Source organism: Fusarium oxysporum, chromosome 2, assembly GCF_000149955.1.
Source record: "Fusarium oxysporum f. sp. lycopersici 4287 chromosome 2, whole genome shotgun sequence".
In the NCBI taxonomy this organism is placed as follows: domain Eukaryota; kingdom Fungi; phylum Ascomycota; class Sordariomycetes; order Hypocreales; family Nectriaceae; genus Fusarium; species Fusarium oxysporum.
Genome location: NC_030987.1, coordinates 1,102,015 through 1,120,790, shown reverse-complemented (window position 1 = coordinate 1,120,790; position 18,776 = coordinate 1,102,015). Strand labels below are relative to the sequence as shown.

Sequence of the window (18,776 nt, the reverse complement as noted above, 5' to 3'; positions counted from 1 at the left end):
TCTGAGGCGGTCCAGAGACCACTGTCCAAGCCCTTGAATATATGTTAGTTAGCTTGCTTGTCTTTGGGGGTAGATCCTGTTACGTACTTGGGGCCACCGAAGATGTATTGCAGACTGTTTGACATTTTACTTTTATTTCCACTGTCAATTGAAGGAAGTGAATTGAAATGCCAGATGTTTTGGTATGAACGGATGCTTAAATGGATGACATAATTGAGTTTGCTTGTAGTACCACGCCAAGTCGGCAGTTGAGATGCTTACGTACAGCAGTCAATCAAGCTTCGATATCCCTTGTAAACGCAGCTCTTTCTCAACCATGATGTTCAATTCATCATTTACTGATTCTGTTTTGAATAACGAAATATCTTCATCTTTAGACACTCCAATTCGAGATACGTCATAAAAAACATAAACCTCAAAGATGGCTTTTAATAGGATTTAGCCAACCTCTCTCGTCCCGTCCGCACAGACACGGCGGCCGTGGTAGATCGAAACAAGGTTCACACCTCAGAAGCATAACGTTGGACAACGAGATGCCTAATCAACAACGGTATCATCATGTGTTGGTCCAGGCGCTGTTGACAGTCTTTGGGTCGTGAGTTGGATCATTCATGTCTAGCCCGGAATCGAATAGCGGCAGATCGAGTCCAGACCTGTCTGATCTTGAGCTGGTAAAGTCAATTCAAGTCTTGAGTGACGGATTGTACTGCAGACAAAAGAACCAGACTCTTTGCCTTGTTACTTAGCTAACTTGTATCGAAACTTGCTTTTGTTAGTTCTGCCTTTTCTGGTGATTTGTCTGCAATAATTTGGGGGTTGGTAATTGAATGCATATTTCAATGCTTGTCCACAGCCTGCCTACAGTTGAGATGATATCCGTCTACTCAACTTTTACACGCAGACTCACACCCTTTTCCGTGCCCTTTTTCCCTTTCAGTCCCCCTCTCATTTATCATCTCTCCTCTCGTTCCTAATCATCCGCCACTCCCGGCAACAGTATCATTTGCCACTAGAGCAGACGAGGGTCCAAATCCTCCCAGAACAGGACTCCCAAGAACCCGGCGTCAATCTTGACCCGAGCCTGGTTTCCTCTTTGTTATCCGTAGCCGTAGGAGCCGGCAAGACCACGTACGTCGGCACCGAAGAGGTCAGGCCATGCACACACAGAGAGACGCCCAATAACATGACGGATATAATGCCAACTTGTAACACAACAAGACGCCCGGATTTGCCCATGCAACCCTCCTTGGCACGTGGAGGTAGGACTCGGACTCGGACTCAGAAAAGGTCTCCCAAATCCCAATCCCAATCCAATTCCCAAAATACTTCCATCACATCCATCCACATCCACACCCTAGCACTCCGGTCTGTTAGTGGTAACCGCCGAGCGAGCAACAGCTCACTCACTCACTCACATACGGGTCACATAGCGCATAAAAGTCTCCGTAGCATATGAAGAAAAGAGGGAGGGGACATAACACGCAATCCAATACGGCAAATGACACCCAACAGACAGAGACAGTAGACGAGGCTCTGAGGCGCAAGTTCTGGATTCCGCCTCAGTCGTTTAGCTCAACTTGCACATGCACATGCACATGGAACATGGAGCTGAAGCCCCCCTCCCAAGCCATCGACTCACTATGGCACATTACCCGAGGCTCTATCTATTCAGCTCCGTCTGTCTACGCGAGCAGATAATAAACGAGGTAAACGATAAAACAAAAACAGTAATTGAGCTGCGCTACCAACCTGCATGTCCCTTGATATTGATCTTCACAAGGGAGGTCAAGCTGTATCATACCATATCATACCATGCCATCTCTGTTCTAGTTCAGCCAGCCTCATTCATTCATTATCTAGACTAGACTCACTCATCAGTCCTAAATCCATGGGCCACTTTCATCACATCACAATCATTATGAAACACAGCCAGCTCTTAATTCGTACAGTTCACCTCACCTCAATGTAGTCAAGTACAATGCGTTATGCACATTTCATCATCTAATTTGTCTCCATGGCTCAAGATATCTATTCAACCAACACTAACAAGAGTGTAAGTGGCCAAGCCAAGGTCTCTCGACCCCGCAGCCGCCATCTTTGTTGTTTGTTTGCCTCCTTGCCTGCTTTCAACCTTTGCCAGTCCAGTCCAGTCCAATCCAATCCAGTTCACTGTCTGTCCAATATACATTCGGATGCATACAAGCGTATGCCGTATGCATTCCCAAAACGCCTCACTTGTCTTCTTTTCCTTCGCCATTCCAAATAAGCAATTCGTCCGTGCATCTTGCAGCCGTTACAGAAACCACATGGTCGAGCGCTTCGACCCTGTGTACATAAAACGAATGCAGACGAGTAAACATCCTCTCGCCTGTGACATAGGTACCTTTGCCGGTACCAAAAGAAGTGAATAGTGTGGAGTGTGAAAGTGTTCAAAATATCAAAACCCGCCATGCTATGCCTCGTAGGGCTCATTTCCAACGCCTAATCCAAAATCTCAAATCTCGCTATGTTTCTTTCTTTCTCTCATTCATGCCAGCTGCCCTATTGGTGCTGGATTAGACCAGGCGAGCCAGGCATTGACAGAGGCGTGGCAGGGTAGTCGAAGCCAGCCTCTGAGCAGTTGGCAGAGTGGTCGAAAGAATGCGACAGCGGAGGAGTCTGCGAACCCCATCAGCAACGTGGATCTCGTACAACCCCACGGGGCGTTTGACTGGCGTGACTCACATGAGGGTTGGACTGTTCGTATGGGCTACCAGAGTTGAAGTCCATGGGGGGCATGTAACCGTAGGTCATGTAAGGAGTGAGTCCGTCGTCACTAGGGTACGTCTCCCGCTTGATGGCATCGCTAAAGTGTGTCATGGAAGGAAGTGTCATAGGCACTGTAGACGCTGTCATGTAGTTGGGGTAGGCATCAGCGGTTGTGATGGCTGGGTATGACTGAGTGGAACCGTAGGGTGCGAGGAGGATCTCATCGGGAGCAGGGTATGTTGAGTATGTGAACTGAGGAGGGCTGTCTGAGCGAGCTCGGTCGTCGTAGGTGCCGGGGAAGAAAAGCTCGTCAGTAGGCTCCATGGGAGGAGTGAACTGGCCCTGTGAAGCAACAGACTTGCTGGGAGCTCCGGATTGCGATTTTTGAGACTTAGGTGCGGAGGGGGATCGCTTCGACTTGGTAGGCTTCTGTGGCTGCTTGTCGGACTCGGCATCGTCAGAAGAACCAGCACGGCGCTCGAGGTCTTCGAGACGGCGCTTAAGCTTCTTGCCTGAAAGGACTGTCAGTTCTGCGAAAACAGCTCATGAGGCTCTAGAGTAAATCTAGAATCAATCAGACTCAACGTACGGTAGTTGCGCTGAGCAATGCGGTTCTGTATTCTTCGGCGCTCAGCAAGGTCAGAGATCTTGGTCCAGTCCTCATCGGGGTTGGCAGAAGCACTGAAAGCACTGCTTGTTCCCGAGTATTGTCTGGGGGGTGGAGGAGCTGCCGCGTAGGCGTAGGCGGGTTGTGTCATAAACATGGACATTGTGAAGTTGTTATATGTTTGAGTGTGGGGTTGCTTGTAGCTGAGAATTGTAACGGTCGATTTTGCAACGACGAAGCTCTAGATGGCCCAAAGCAAGATTGAGAGAGTTGGTTTCTTCTCAATTGTTTCCTGTATCTGTCTGTCCTCTTGTGTCTGTCTTTATATCCAAACGAACTGAGAGGCTATGATGGTCAAGGCGAGGTGGTGAGTTGCTTGAGGTGAGTGTGGTGGTAGTGGGTATATAAGTATATATGAGTGCAAGATGAGAATGATCAAGAAGATCTGAAGCTACTTGAAGCTGAATCTGTTGATGAACTTGGAGATAGATGGAGAGCAAGACGGTTGGTGAGGGGGAGGAGGCTGTATATTAAATAAATGTCCCCAAAGCTGCGCGGAGCAGGCATGGGATTATGGAAAGACCCAAGGACGTGAGTGAGTGACGAGTGAATGGAAGGGACCCTACAAGGGCAGGGGCGTGTGAGGTGTGTGCCTACCTTGCCTTACGGGTCCCTACTGTACCCATGAGGGGGTATCCAGCGCTGCGCTGTGCTGCGCTTTCCTCTGTCTCTCTGATGAGTCTGCAGTGTTAGAGTTGTATACACGCCTCTTCCCCTACCCCCTCCATCACACACAGACATCCCATTGCTCCGCTCCTCCACTTTCCACATCACACACCTCTCCCCTAGCACGCACCTAAGTTAGTACCCAGCACCAAGACGGCACGGCCACACACAAGCAGAAAAAGGTCCCTGGCTACCTTACCTGGGCCTTGCACCAAACCAAGGAGAGGGGTGTTGTTTATTTGCTTGCGGGGGCTCTTTCGCCTCTGTCTCTCTGTCACTGTGTCTCTGTCTCTCTCTGGTGCTGGCCTCACAGGGCTGGTGCTCATCACCCTCTGAGCCCCAATCCAATGCACTCTGCAGACAAGGTCAGGGTAGCTCACGGTACGTACCTCCGCCTTTTCAACCTTCCATTCAAGCCTGTCTCCACTGGCGCTCGCACTCGTTCTTCTCTCACTGGACCATTTGCGATGCTACGGGGCGTCGAAATCCTTTCGCTACGATCCTTGTGCCAAGCATTTCGTTCACTCATTCTCGAGTCCAGGGCCGTAATTTGGCATCGCGGCTGTTAATAGCGAAAGACGAGACAGTTAGGAATTGCTTCAATTTGTGTTTTATGGAATTTATGACGGCAAATGAGAGATGCACTGACTGTTGGCCACTACAAACCCTCCACTAATACACTTGAAATTGTCTCATTTGGTACAGTACGGCCCGTGCTGTCGACAGGCGATCATTAAAACCTACCTCAAGGATTTATAATAAACTCCGCTGGCCATGTCCGATTCCGACTCCATTCGGACGAATAGAGCCAATTACCAGGATACTGACAAATTCGTTATCCATTTGTGAGCAGGTTTGCTATCATTATCATGGTGCTATGGCTAGCCAAATTCACCATGATGAAATGCTGAATGATGAATCCAAATATCTGGATGTCTGCCTATATGCACAACAACCTCGCTGTGGGACAAGGAGGGGAGTGCTGCCATCCCACATAACGGTGTCTCGTCAAAAGAGCGGGATTCACTGAGTTACAGAGGAGGGCATGAGGCGGGATTGAGCATCTGCTGTGTCTTCTCATACTATGCTATGCCATGCCATGCTATAACTATACTACACCACGCTGCGCCGTGCTATGAAGCAGTAACGTATCGTATACCAGATACGGCTTGGCTTGGAATGTGAGCGTACTGTGTTTTATCAGCACTGAACCGTTCGTCACGTAACATCAACGGTGGAGAGACAACGAGACGATGAACGACTGGGCGCAGCCAAGTTACCAGAAGGGCGGGAGCAAAATAGAACAGAAGCCATCAGAGGCTGGCGCTATTAACAGAGCAGATGCCATTCTAACCGTCTGGAAAGCCTACAACTGATAGAGAGACGAGACAGAGGTACTGTAGGTTCCTTTGCAAGCTGGCGCTGCGCTCCCCGTGGTGGACACTAAACGAGCAAGCCAACCAGGTCCCCGAGATCAAGCCATGGACCAGCAAAGAAGCTTCAAGGCAGACTCGATAGAAATCTGGGCTAAATTTTCCCACATTTAGTCCATCGAGTCGATTGCCGTCTCCGTCTCTAGCGCAGCGTAGCATCGCCCTGCTTCCCCTAGTTAGCTTCCCATGCCAGGCCCCCCCAGGTCAGTCCCAGTCCCAGGGCACGTTCACTCACGTCCAGTCCCATGTCCTGGGGCTACCCTATCCACCGTTTTGACTGAGCCTCTTGTCTGCCATTTGAATTCCCTGTCCCAGAGAAAGGGTTCCTCTTAAAACCGATGGAGACAGTCTCCAATACAACCCAACCCTGGGAACACATCAATAGAGGCTGGCCAATCAGAAACCGGTCGACCCGAGCCCCCATAGTGGTAGAAAAGAGACCCCGAAATGATTAGCTTTTGATCCAACTCAGCCCTGGGACCAATTAAAGTCCCACAATCCCAGGCTCTCTCACACAAGTCTCGAGTGTGAGTCTTGTCTGGTCTGTCAGTCGCTCCAAGGACCGTTTTCCCGGGTAAGAAGACCTTTTGGCCGGGCCGATCACGTCGTTCATTCTGGCAGCGCCCGTCGTAGGGCTGTGTGACGACACGATTAGTTCTTATTTATCAGAGAAATGTCCAAGCCCTGCCACAAGAGATCACTAGCAGCAAGTGTACGTATATAGATAGAGTCACTGTCGACTATTCGTACTATTTCGGTTTAGATCTGTTCATGCCGCTTTTGCTCTGGAGATCTTGTGTAATGACTCTACCGTACAGTACATCCCCTGCTAATCCTGCCTTACCGGTATCTGCTGCACAAGACGACAAGCGACATCAACATCGTGCCATCTTCCCCAGTTGCGCGCCTATCCCTACCGTCGTAGTCTTGAGGACCCAGGTCAAGCAGTTCCCCAACAACCGACACACCCAACCACATGGCTACAGGACGATGAACCCCTGTGAATAATCACCGGAATATTACTATGAGTTAGAGTTGCAGTTACAGTTGCAATTGTCTGGGCTGGGCTGGGCTGGGTCAAAGCGACGCTGAGTTTGTTAGCTATATCGATAAAACATGACAGGTATTGGCATTAACAACAACTGAAATCATATTGAAGAAATCGTCCATGTTGTATTGAGCGTGGTCGAATTGGGCCATATTTACGGCAGATCCTCATGTCTGTAGCAGAGTCAATAAGTTCAGGAACCAACATGATACACCTCTCGCAGTAATGGAAACACGTAACCAGCAAATTCGAGTCTTGGCTTTACTCACAACAACCTTCAACCATCTTCGTCATATTATCTTACTTGCAGTCTTGGAGATAATCTTTCCAAAACCCTATTATTTGTCAAAGGAGGTCATACCGAATTCAATTATCTGTAATAGCTACGGAGTAGAGTTTAGAAAATACCCTACAACGAAATAAAGGTGGGCAGGGTCGGCTGTCCTCACGATCAAGCTTCCGGCTGTAAAGATTAAGCGCGGCCGCACCAAGACGCTACCCAGAAACGCTTCTCACAGGCGGCCGACCCCTGCCCCGCGACCGTTGAGTGGCAACCCGTCGCAGCATTTGACTCAATTCTGGAGAGACAATGCCCAGCAAGGCATAAGGGGGTGAAATACAGTACAGTACCCTACGCCATGGAATAACTTGTTTATTTGGAAATTCTCTTGGGGGCTACCTGAGGATCGACGTTCCATCAATTCCTTTGCCTACGTCGTTGACGACCCATTAGCACAGATTGACTTTCGTTAATGGTCCTGTAGAGAGGAGGCCCGGACTAACCCCCTTTGAGCTATTTTGCCTGTAATGATGTGCAACTTGTCCCTGAACCTTGTTGTTTTGTCCAGTGCACAGGACAAGTCGTAGCGAGGCAGGCCTTCGGCTTGTGTACCCGTCTTGCAGCAACAGGGCAAATTACCCTGCTTTGCCAGAATCCTCTGAGACTTTGCGCCCTGAGGTTGCGACGATGGATCCCATGGTAGCACGCACACCACATACACATCCAACACATGGCATCTCATGGGCTGCCAGAGGCGCGATATGCTCGATGACAATACCACATCCGCTTCAACTGTTGGTGATCTGGCGCTTATCTTTTTGATCATGGTTTTCTAATCGCGCCCGTTACCAGTTGAGCGGGTGACACAAGAAGCATTGTCGATCAACCTTCTTCTTTGGATTACCCCCGCCGAGAGTTGGAGTTGGAGTTATCTGCGGCGAAATTGTGCCGCTCACTTACACGGACTGTCTCCTCCTTTGAAGATAATTTCAAATACACTAAAAATCCAACGTATCCACGACGCATGAACAAGCGGTCTGGTTGAATTGTCTGTCTGTAGCTATAGCGCTATTCTAAGCACCTTTCTGGTCTTAAAAATCCTCATGATGAAAGGGCTGCGTTGACGTGAAGCCTCTCGTCATTTGCTCTCAGGGTTCCATCACGGATATAGATGGGAGCTAACTGACCTTCTCCGTGTAGAGACCGTAAAAGGAAATCACCGGCTCCGTGCATGGAGAGTTCCGGCTCCGCGGAATGTGCCATAACTAAGTACGTAGGTGGTGCCCAGGGCTCGGCAGAGCGGCGTCGACACGATCTAACATGAGCCCCTTTTACTATTACCCGTGCGGTAGAATTGAATCAAGTACAGCATTCTCGAGTCCGTCGTCAGAAGATGTCAGAAGACGTCAACAATGCTCAGCGTTGGGTTGCGCCCGTTGTTACGGATATCGTCTACCTTGAATTATGGTTAATCGTTATCCCGAAATGACCCAACAGCCAGAGTGGCAGAGTAGCAGAGTGGGTTTCATGGAAGGAGCCGTGAAAAAGACATCGGACTACTCTGCTACGAGAGAGTCCGAGATAGAGTCGGGATGTGAATCCTTGCATCAAGTCAAGTCAAGTCGAGTCGAGTTGAGCCGTAGACTCACGAAACAAGCGCGAGAGTGATTCTAGCAGAGGGCATTGCTGTCACAAAAGTGCGGCGCAGACTTATTCAACAACCCCTGTCCTTACTGCTCGCGCCCACCCAATTGTGATTGGCTACACTGGCCAGCTGTCAAGCGCGATAAACTTTCGGGGTTGTCAGTTGAGCCGTCGCACAAACAAGAGGGACGACCAGGCCACTTGATTGGATCCTCAGCCGCACTCAAATTTCCTTAGGCTGTCGCAACGTTTCAACTGCTCTTTTTCTTTGCTTTTGGGGGTGCCATGGCGAAGCCTGAGTGGTGGGCGGGGACTGTGAAAGCAGCGCCGCGGGCTAGGAATTATATGGCTCGAGCTTTTGAATGGCACACACGCACGCAATAACGGCCCTTGCTCCTAGACCGTTGATTGAGAATAGGAACAGAAACAGAACAGAACGAGTAAATTTCCGAGATGATGGCGGCGAGACCGTTGAATGGATCCCCGAGTGCCGTTTGTAGAAGGCGGGTTCGTGGGTTCTAGTTTGTTGCTGTGCCGCATCTAGCTTCAGGATAAAATCAAGATAGCTTCAACGGCCGAGCTCGGATATGCACCGATTCACGACAGGCAGGCAAGATGATATCCGCGAGTGCTGATGCAAGCGAATTTGCCACCTCCTCTTCGTGATTCTCATGTCTTGATCAGTGAATCCGTTTAGTCTCGACACAACTCAATCCTCACATGTAACCACCTTACAACTCACATACGGGATGCCGTTCCGGCTATCAACTTACATACACACATGGATGGCTGGGGATTCCAACTGCCTCACATAGCTTAGCTGTCAACGTGCCCTGTAACTTTCGAGCAATGATCTATGTCAAAAATATCCTCATCGCCTCTTCACTGAGGGATTATTACACGCCCTGCCACAATAGAAGATATCACCACCATAGGCGGATATGTTTTCCCTTAAACCCCTGTATGTTAATGAGTTGCGTTTGCGCAGCACTTTCAAACAAATCCTTCAGCGCAGCATAACGTTAGGCCGGCTCGTCTGTCAGAATGTCTAGACTTTCTGACACGTCCCCATATCCCGATCCGTCTATCATTTCCCGTGCGAATTCTATTTACTAGGTAACTTAGCTAGCCAATAGCAAACCCAGGCTCGTTCCCCCACAAGGTGGGAAATCAGTCGATTTAGTGATCCACGCTGTGGTGCTAAGGTTAGTGGCACTGACCAGGAATAGGCCTTTGCTCTATTCCCGCGCGGTATGTCTTGAATTTTTATGTTTATTCCCCGCCTACACCTACGCCTACGGATATCCATCTATTGTCCATCGGACCTCATGGGGAAGGATTGCACTAGGATTTAGCAACGCAACACAACAGAATCAAGGACATGCATGATTAGATAGACGACGTGTGGTTAAATGCTCCATAAAACATATCATCAGATCGATGGATTAGGAAATCAGTAATTGATCCTCCCTCATGCTTGGTAGAGTTACACCAGCAGCAGTTCGGTATGTGGGCAGGCACTTGCATGCCTACAGCAATTTGCCGGAAGTAACCTCCATCCTTTGGATTGGATTGGATTGGATCCATGGACACTCAGCCTTACACCTCACAGTCGGGACCACCTCAGCCATGGCTCTGTGCCCCATGCAATGCACTGCGCTGCACACTTTTTTTCACATTGGATCAACGTAGCATATCATCTAATCCATCGAAACTTGATTCCTCAAACGATAGTGATTATCCGATTGTGAGGATCCCTGCAACCCAACGACAGTCCTTGGATCATCAGTGCCCAACAAATAACATGAGATATTTCGAGACAGAGAGTCTCGACTCTGGACCGCCGATGATGGCTGAAACTGCCGCTAGACGCACGCGCAGATGAATGCATATGCTAGCAGCACAAAGGGTCCCCTCTTGACGGGACTTTGGTCCTGTTTCCCAATCTGGGCATATTCGTCGAAATGCATGGTCCAAATCTCTGGGCCCATCTGCTTCGCCTTGCAACTTCAAAAGGAGAAGCGTCTATCCAATGAAGCCGCAGTATTGCCAGGCTGCTATGCTTCTGCCCCCTGAGGCTGCATGGATATGATTGTGGTTGAGACAATGGTTGCATGTGCTGTAGGCATGTACGTGGCACCGCCCGTTATCCGTTATCCATCACCCGCCATTTTGGTCAGAACAACCACCCTCTTGTTGATCAACATCACGGGTGATGCGTGGGGTTGCATTCAACTGAAGACGGCACTCCCTAATAAGGCTCAGGCTCAGCATTTGATATAACCCCTTGGACGGCGGCTCTTGTCCAATCCTTTGCGAGACCGACAGTTTGTGTGCTTATCAAGCAGTGTACCAGATGGATGGCAATCATAGAGCACGGGGGGTGAAGACTGCCCCCCTGTTGTCGATTGGATAGGATCTACCCAGCCCTACGAGATGACAAGTTGGGCGCTTGATTGAGTGTCCTCCAACCGGAAGAGAGTGTCAAGCCATGAATGGGTGCTGCCCCCTCTGTCATCCCGATGTCCTCATAACGTTTCTCAGTACCGGTAGTGGCAGTCGTAGTGCTATTCGCAGGTGGGTACGGAGGTCGGATGCTCGGAAGCTAGTCAGGGGTAGCTTGCCAGGTCCTCAATATCTTATATTACACCGAAATCAGGTTGATAAGACAAAGGATCCTTGGGGGCCAGAGGCGGCCGCTGCGCCCTGAGCCAGATCACTGGGACTACCTTGCTTTGACTGCTACGCTATGTTGGCGAAACTCTAAGCTCTAAGCTCACCAAAAGCTACCTAAGCTTGCTTGCTCGGTAGCTGTCGATCATAACTAAGGTATCAAGCCTTAAAAAAAAAATAAAAAAAATAAAAAATAAAAAAGGACAAGCTCTCTTCGGGGACCATAATGTGAGCACATTATCAAAGCGTTCATCATAAAAAGTAGTTCTGATTCGTCGCGGACTTTGCGGATTTGGGCTCACTGTGAAGCCGCAAAATCCGTGTTTCTCCAATATACCCTCGTCTAAATGATAGAAACAAGACTAAGCTAACTCAACTATACAAAATAAGATTTTGCTGGTTATTTTTTGTTTTCGTTGACGTCAATCCGAAAAAGCTATCGCTGGCATCAGATACAAAGTTGACCGAGATAATCGGGGACCATGCATCACGGGCGCATATTGACCTGCGCGTCAACTAACTCAAGGCACGGGTTTTCGGCGAAGCCGTAGCGGACCATGCACGCCAGACGAGGCATACAACCAGGCATTTCTGGTATCTCTGAAATCAATTGGAGGTGAATCACGGCTGAAATTGAAACAACGATGATTATTTGGCAAGACAAGGACCATCAGAGCAATCCAAGCCCACATGTTTTCATCATTTGTTGATTCCGTTGCCGTGCGTCTTTGACTCTCTGGTCTAGCTCTCTACCTCAACCTACGGACCTCCTACGGCCGGCTTGCGGCACGACTATGCGGCTCAGGGTCGGCGAACGGATTCCCGCTTTATCAATTGGCCCATTAAATGAAGCTAGCTCAGTCTAATGTTGACTTTGTATTTGTCATTTGTCTATACTCAACGGAGCCATTCTCTGCGAGGATCTTTTTTTGGTTCTTCACATCCAAATATCACCACCAAAGATATCGTCTTACATGAGCATGCTGCACCACTTCCTCGGTACCATCATGTCGTCTCCCGTCGACGAGGGTAGGTTTAAGGTTCTCACTCTCCCCAAGGCCCCAAGCCACTGGACGGCATTCTGGGGATCCATCCCATTTTCTCACTCACTGCTCACGGCTTTGCTTTGGGGGTGTGTTGGCTTGGGTCCTGGCACCAGTACATACTGGGAATAGAGCCTGCGCGGAGACTTTTTGCTGGCACTAGCTTCCTGTCTAGAGCCCAAGCTAGAGCCTAGCACTGGCACTGCCATTACCAGAATGGAGCGGACACTTTTTCTCCCGAGATGAAAGCTCACGCGTGAATCAAAGTCTCCGAGAACTCCATCTGGACGATATACTTTGGCTACCTGATGGGTTTAGCGATGGAGATACCGCAAGACCATGAGTATCATTCATTGAATCAGTATCAAAGCTCACTCCCCAAGTGAGACTGAGATTGAGACTTGGCTTGATGGAGTAGTAAGCCACGACAAGATCCCTGCGGCTGCGTGCTTGTGGAGTAAAGATAGATGTCCCTGCATCTCTGCTCTCCTTTTCTTTTCTTTCACGTGAAGCAAGACATTGAGACTCGAGTTGCAGATTCGTCGCGACTCGTTGCCCAAACCCCAACAGGCCATTTAGACGAGGTCCCCGAACTGAGTCACAACGCAACAATCGCAGCCCATGTCATTCATCATTAGGGTGAAGTCCAAGACGAGACAAGTCAAGCCAGATGGTACCGTAGTGTCCGAGCTTTGATTCATTCATTCCCGCTTCGTTTCCTGAGTAGCTCGGGTAGCTCTGGCGTATCTGATAGCTTGAAACCTGAGCAGCAAAAATACGCGATAGGCACGCCTGTTTCCCCTGGTAGGAAATGATTGGCAGCACCAGCACGCACGCCCGCAATCAACTGCCAGAAAGATGAAGGGGACGGGAGGGGCATTTGCGAGGGCTGTGGGGTGTGGTTATTAAGAGCCAGCGTCGGCCGCTAGCAAGGGGAAACGTTTTTGGGGTCCAAAAATGAGAAATGGGCAAATAACTTGCCGGGTTAACCAGGGGGCGTACGCCAGCGCAGCGGATGGATGCGATGCGATGCGACACACGCGTTTAGAAATCTGGGTTAAATTCAAAGGTACATGGCTCGAACGCCTTGAAACGTAGCGCAGCACTGTACCCTTTCATGTCGTGATGGCTGTTAAGTCCGATCATGTGTACGTAATTAACTTGTTTAAGTCCGGACTATCAAGAAAGGCAAAATGCTCGAAAGAGAATACTCCAATGGGAGATTCCATTCGAGGCATCGCCATTGCCATTGCGTGGTCAGTCGTTGATCAGAAGATGAGAGATGCGCCGTGTTACCGAGCGACAGTTCAAGGTGATGACTGGGATGCAAGACACAGCGGGTAGCTCAGAACGATAAAAAAGGGCTGGTCCACTGCATCGGAGCTGGAATGAGCAGTAACCAACAGTGAGTGAGTGATTGGTTGAAGCACAGGTAACAGTACAGATAGAGAGAGACAGGCACAAGGTACACTACAAGGCTGCCTGACAAGACAGCTTGTGCTCTGTGTGCTCGGTCCGCCATTTCCAAATCAGTGCATCTCCTCCGTGGGCTGAAGACGCAGATGCAGATGCAAATGCAATCGAGACACAAGCCCAAGACCATGATCAACATGTGGTATGGCATCCGTTGGCTGTGGTTGCGAAAATTGCGGAGATGAGAGTTAGGGAGATGAATTGGAGCTCCGCCGTTTGATGACAGTCAGACTCTAACAAGTCTCCTCGTAGGGCTGCAGTTGATGAGGGGAAGGGTATCTTTGCTCAGCGGTGAAGCTCTAAGAAATAAGGCTTCGGCGAGGCCGGTTGACCAAGCGAAGCCGTCCGAGCAGATTGCGTCTTTTGGTCTTGGTGATGCCCGTGGTTGCATGCGACACTCCCCGAACAGAGAGTAGCCGCATCTTTTCACTAAGGTATCTACAGCGGCAGGGTCTACCTTGGCGAGACGTCAGGTGTCTCACGATGACGAATATGTTGCTTGTTGCCAATATTCCCCAAGAGTTCTAGATTGAATGTGAGGATGAGAATGAAGCCCCCAAGTGCCGAGAGACATGAGCACTAAGATAGCTCTGCTCAGCTTCAGTGGATTTGGTCACTGCTAGAGCACTGAACTTGTGTGGAGATTTTTACTGAGGGGGCGTGGGCTTGTGAAGCGTCCATTGCAGGAGAGCAGCAAAAGACAAGACTAGGACAGGGGTGGGGTGACCTCGAGCGGTAGGGCTGAACGGGCGGGAGCAAGATGAGAGGTGGATCCTCAGTATGATTGGTCAAGTGTACGCATCTACAACAAAGGCATGGTCTTGTTTCTTCAAGGGGCGGGGGCGGTTGTAGCCAAGTTCCCACTGTTGATTCCCAACTCGATGGACATATCCATGGATGAATTCTGCTCCGCTGTCAAGACTGAAAAGAGCAACCCGACAATAGAAAAATGAAATTAAATTACCTGCCCCCTTGTTTACTTTGTCTTGGCTTCAGACTCGCGGATGCGGATCCTCCCGATGGAAGTGAACCCATGCTCTTAGAGTTAGAAAGACAGGGTCTCTGGGTACAGTAACCTGCTGTGCCGCCGCAACCACAAGGCGAAGCCCACGAGTGCAATCTTGCAACCTTGTTCTCCCCTACTACGACACTACGCTGCGATGCTGGGTTAGGCTGCGTGCTGTACCCGTAGCCCGTGCCTGGCCTGGCCTGGGACAGTTCATCATCACCACCTTACCTTGTGTTATCGGCGATTCGCTGGGATCAGACTCGGGTTTAATTTGGGAAATACGGCAGTGCATTGCAGCGATCAACATCCCATCTCAAGACAGCGCAGAGTGCTACTGCTACCTTGTAGGAAATAAACACTACGCTACAGAATAGGCAATATGTTGTTGCTCCTATCGTCGTAGCTTTCTTTGACTGTACCGTACAGTACAGTACAGTAGCGAAGCGAAATGCAGTGCTACTCCGGTGGCTGGCATGTAAATGCAGAGCAAATGTACAATTAGAGTCACGTTGTCGCGATTGATTTGCTGATCGAGAAATGCGATTGGCGTCATAAGGTTAACGGCCTTCTTGTCTGGGGTTGCGCCCCGGTAGGCAGCAGTATTTTGCACAGCTCTAGTGATTCCATTCGCAAAAAGAAGCCAAACGCAAACCCAAAGTCAAACCCAATCGCCGAGCGAGAACAAGGCACTAGAGCGAGAATGGAAAGAATTTCGACGGGAACGGGAAACGGAAACTCTGATTTTCCATTAACAGCGTTGGGTCCTGGAATACCTTGTTGCCTCATGGCCTATTCCTTGGAGTCGGAGCCGGAGACGGGGAGACTGATGAGAGAGCTACTCCGCCACGTTTTCTTGGTACAGGTAGAGCGCAACATGGCACCCTCATTAGGAAAGAGGTGCATGTCTTTTGGCTTGAGGCTGGTGTCCCTAACAAATTGGATTCCCTGCGCCTCAGGTCAAGGATGGACTAAAGATAGAGGTACGTACGGTTGGCCCCCTGCTTCGATCATCCCCGCCCTGTGATCCAAGTGGGGAAGCGAACAGGGGTGCCAGTGTCCGCCAGTTTAACGTGGGAGAGAGCGTTTTGCAGTGATGAAAAGGCGGAGGACCAGGGGAGACCGGGGGTGGTCTTGAGATCCAGATCAAGAAGTGTGCCTTTTTTTTTTTGTTTCTTCACATCGACATTTCGAATGCGGCACAACCACACACAAGCACATCCACAAACGGCTGCATGGGAATCTCGCCGAGTGGTAGCCGACAGGCTGGTACATCCAGTTCATTCATTCAGTCATAATTGAGGCTGTAACTAGCGGATAATCACTGAATTGACGGCAGCCTAGAGTCTAGACGCCCCTCACACTCACATTCACACATCATTGTGCATACAGTACCTGGGTATTCAACTGTCATGGATAGCTTCATCAACAATGGAATCGTCATAATAGAAACCTGTTAACAGCATCACCAGTTTCAGCCTCAGCCTCAGGGGACTTTGTCCATGCTCACTACTGCTAATCCCCCTGAACCTTCGAATCTTGATACCGTTTCTGTATACTAGCAATTTAACGTTGTATGAGTTAACATGACATCGCAACACCTTGAATCATAACACTCTTCTCCTATTCATCATGCTCGTACTCAGCTCGACCCCGTATTCCTCTCAATTCTCACATTCGCTCTCATTATTCTGCCTCGTTGTGTATGTTGCACACGATTCCCTCATTCTTTGGTCCCCCTTCGGCTTTGACCGATGAGGCATACTCGTTATGATTCACATCTTGCCCTTTGCAGTTACTACATCTCGCACGAAAGGTTATCTTGCGCCTCCACGCCTGGCGCCGCTACTGTGCTCTGCAGTACAGATTGACTTTCCCATCGCGTGATTCCGCTTTTTCTATCTTTATCCTGTGGCATTTTCACGACGGTTCCGCTTCCCCAAGAATGGCGACATATCGAATGTCTCTGCGATGCAATGACAGGTGGGCGTGAAAGGTGACTTATTCCCGTCTAAGCTGAATACAAACAGGGCTGGATAACAGCGAAGCAGCCCCCAGAAGTGCCTGACATTCTTTGTAATGCCGTTTCATCACATGTCTTGATGATCTTTGGGGTTGGATTACCAATCTGAATCTTTGAAATGACTTCTTCAGACGTTGTTGACCAAAATTTAGTGCCAGGAGCTTTTGTCGGCGCCATGGAACCCTAAGGTTTCGAGCGTTTTGAACCAGCGAGCCTTATTTGAACTCACTATTTGCCACTGATCACTAACAGTATTCTCAATACGACAACTCCATATCCTCTACGACGAATACGCAATTGACGAATCGAAACTCGCTCGCTCACTCCACAGACCGGCCGCTTTGTGATGGATATTAACTCCACGCCTACGGCTCAGAGACGGATCTTAGCGGTGCCGCCAGCCGAAGCCACGACAATGCGTTCGGTACGTAGGCTGGCTAGTCCGACAACCAAGGTACTACTTGGCGATCTCCGATGGTTTGAACAGCTAATCTGAGTGTAGTTCAATAGGCGAAGGTGACCATGAGATTGGACTGGGAACTCGGGGACGACAGTTCATGTCACTGAGCACATGTTGGTCAGAGTGCCTTTACACTGAGGTTTCAGAGCTTAGGCAGGACGAGAAGGACGAAGGGTAGTCCGCTATGGTGAGTAGAGAACCCTTGGCAGCTAACTTCGTATGGATTACTCTTTTGGGGTGAAACCAGCCGCTGCGAGACATGTTGGTGAAGAGCCAAGTTCCAAGTCTGCGTCCAAGTCCAAGCAAAACTACATCAGCGGCTTGAATCCTTCAAACGTGCAGATATTCCCCATGTCTGCGTCTGTGTCCATCTTTGTCGTGCCCCTTCTGGAAAGAACAAGTTTGAAGACATCATCAAGGGAGGGGAAACCGTTTGAATGGAGTTTAGATATGGGAGCTGGAGTTAAGGACCCTGCGGCATGAAAAGACGTCACATCACAGATCTAAGCGCGAGCCTGTCGGGGATTTTCTCAGCGGTCGATCAAAAACCTGGCTTCTGAGACCGTGTTTTCCCTGCTTTCTGGGTCTTGGATCACCTCGCCTAGGATGATTCACTGTAGGTGCTGTAGAGTTCTGTACTGCATGGCCCCCAATGGGTGATGAAGTCAGTTCAGTGTAAGTCAGAGCGGGTAAATAGGCTGGACAGGATATCGAGGTAAGGGCTGTGGTGTTTGTGTTATTCCCAGGGAACTCAGACTTGCAGGGCCATGCTCAAAGAGCATTGGCTACCGGTTCCAAGGGTGCAGTACCTACAGTATCATCAGGCGTCAGCTCCAAGGCTGAGTGGCCTCGTTCGTTTTCGTAGGTGGGGAAGGGGAAACTTGGCTTTGAGGCGGGCGCTCCGCAGACCAAACAAGTCAGAACCCAATTTGACGCTGGTTGCTGGCTGCTGGTACCTCATGATAGTGACGTAGGTGCTTCTATGCTCTGGGCGTTGAGTCTACATCTGATTAGTTACGAGTTGAATGCAACATTGCATTCATCGTATTGTGATTGAGGCACTGATGACGACTCGTCAAGTGTTATTCTCGAGACTCAAAAAAGTCCTAGATTGTTGATTCCAGGCTCTCATCTATGGGGAGTGTATTCTGTCAGAGGAACTGTCGCGGGCGTCTAGATATCTCTTGGGGTAAAGCTCACGACGATCAAAAGGGGACCCTTAACTCATCAACTCACAGCCCAACCCCAACTCCACCACGAGAAGGATCGGAGGATCAACCGCAGGGTTACGGTTGCGACGACAATCCAACATACTTTACACGAAATACCATAAACATCTTTGCTGCGTATTTGTTGGTGCTACTGTAGTTTCCTCTTGTATCCACTGAGGAACCTCTCATTTACATGAAACTATTCCACCCGTGCGCAGCTCAACCGTTGATCTGGGACCTACCCTGAACAATATTCGTGAGGATCTGATGAGAAACAACGGGTCGATCCCTTGACATTTCTTGCGTATTGCACCATGATCATGGGGCTAATGTCGAATCGAAACGTGCGAGGCGTATTCTGTCGTTTACCGCGCGGTTGCCCCCCTCATTGTGTTTTGGTG

General features: G+C 49.6%; 5 protein-coding genes across 6 annotated transcripts in view; 3 read left to right on the top strand and 2 right to left on the bottom strand.

Moving 5' to 3' along the window:
• FOXG_05964 (uncharacterized protein) overlaps nucleotides 1-125 on the bottom strand; it is a gene marked incomplete at both ends in the record, with an annotated part of 853 nt that extends 728 nt beyond the window's left edge. The window contains 2 exons of the mRNA XM_018384454.1: nucleotides 1-32; nucleotides 88-125. Coding sequence (XP_018241539.1) covers nucleotides 1-32; nucleotides 88-125 — 70 coding nt within the window. The remainder of the gene's footprint in view (nucleotides 33-87) is intronic.
• A 1,802-nt stretch (nucleotides 126-1,927) lies between these two features.
• FOXG_05963 (uncharacterized protein) lies at nucleotides 1,928-3,920 on the bottom strand. 2 transcript variants are annotated; one of them, XM_018384452.1, is made up of 3 exons: nucleotides 3,338-3,916; nucleotides 2,725-3,260; nucleotides 1,928-2,658 (listed from the first exon to the last, which is right to left on the bottom strand). In XM_018384452.1, exons 1-3 carry the CDS (start codon nucleotides 3,516-3,518, stop codon nucleotides 2,542-2,544), a joined length of 834 nt encoding a protein of 277 aa, XP_018241537.1. In that variant the 5' UTR covers nucleotides 3,519-3,916; the 3' UTR covers nucleotides 1,928-2,541. The 2 variants fall into 2 exon arrangements, with proteins under 2 accessions (XP_018241537.1, XP_018241538.1); XM_018384453.1 differs by having other exon boundaries at nucleotides 1,928-3,260; nucleotides 3,338-3,920.
• Nucleotides 3,921-10,454: 6,534 nt separating this feature from the next.
• Nucleotides 10,455-10,562, top strand: FOXG_19151 (uncharacterized protein; the record flags this gene model as incomplete). The annotated part of the gene is made up of 1 exon (XM_018399334.1): nucleotides 10,455-10,562. The coding sequence occupies one exon, from the start codon at nucleotides 10,455-10,457 to the stop codon at nucleotides 10,560-10,562; it is 108 nt and encodes a 35-aa protein (XP_018241536.1).
• A 1,604-nt stretch (nucleotides 10,563-12,166) lies between these two features.
• On the top strand, nucleotides 12,167-12,588 carry FOXG_19150 (uncharacterized protein; the record flags this gene model as incomplete). Its single annotated transcript, XM_018399333.1, has 2 exons — nucleotides 12,167-12,188; nucleotides 12,470-12,588. The coding sequence occupies 2 exons, from the start codon at nucleotides 12,167-12,169 to the stop codon at nucleotides 12,586-12,588; spliced, it is 141 nt and encodes a 46-aa protein (XP_018241535.1).
• Nucleotides 12,589-13,764: 1,176 nt separating this feature from the next.
• FOXG_19149 (uncharacterized protein) lies at nucleotides 13,765-13,970 on the top strand (the record flags this gene model as incomplete). Its single annotated transcript, XM_018399332.1, has 2 exons — nucleotides 13,765-13,817; nucleotides 13,928-13,970. The coding sequence occupies 2 exons, from the start codon at nucleotides 13,765-13,767 to the stop codon at nucleotides 13,968-13,970; spliced, it is 96 nt and encodes a 31-aa protein (XP_018241534.1).
• Between the last annotated feature and the right edge of the window lie 4,806 nt (nucleotides 13,971-18,776).

Coding starts and splice junctions, on each gene's coding strand:
- FOXG_05963 (XM_018384452.1), bottom strand. CDS start 3,518: ATGTCCATGTTTATGACACAACCCGCCTACGCCTACGCGGCAGCTCCT. Junction 3,261..3,337: donor CATTGCTCAGCGCAACTACC/GTACGTTGAGTC, acceptor CAGTCCTTTCAG/GCAAGAAGCTTAAGCGCCGT. Junction 2,659..2,724: donor ACGAACAGTCCAACCCTCAT/GTGAGTCACGCC, acceptor TGGGGTTCGCAG/ACTCCTCCGCTGTCGCATTC.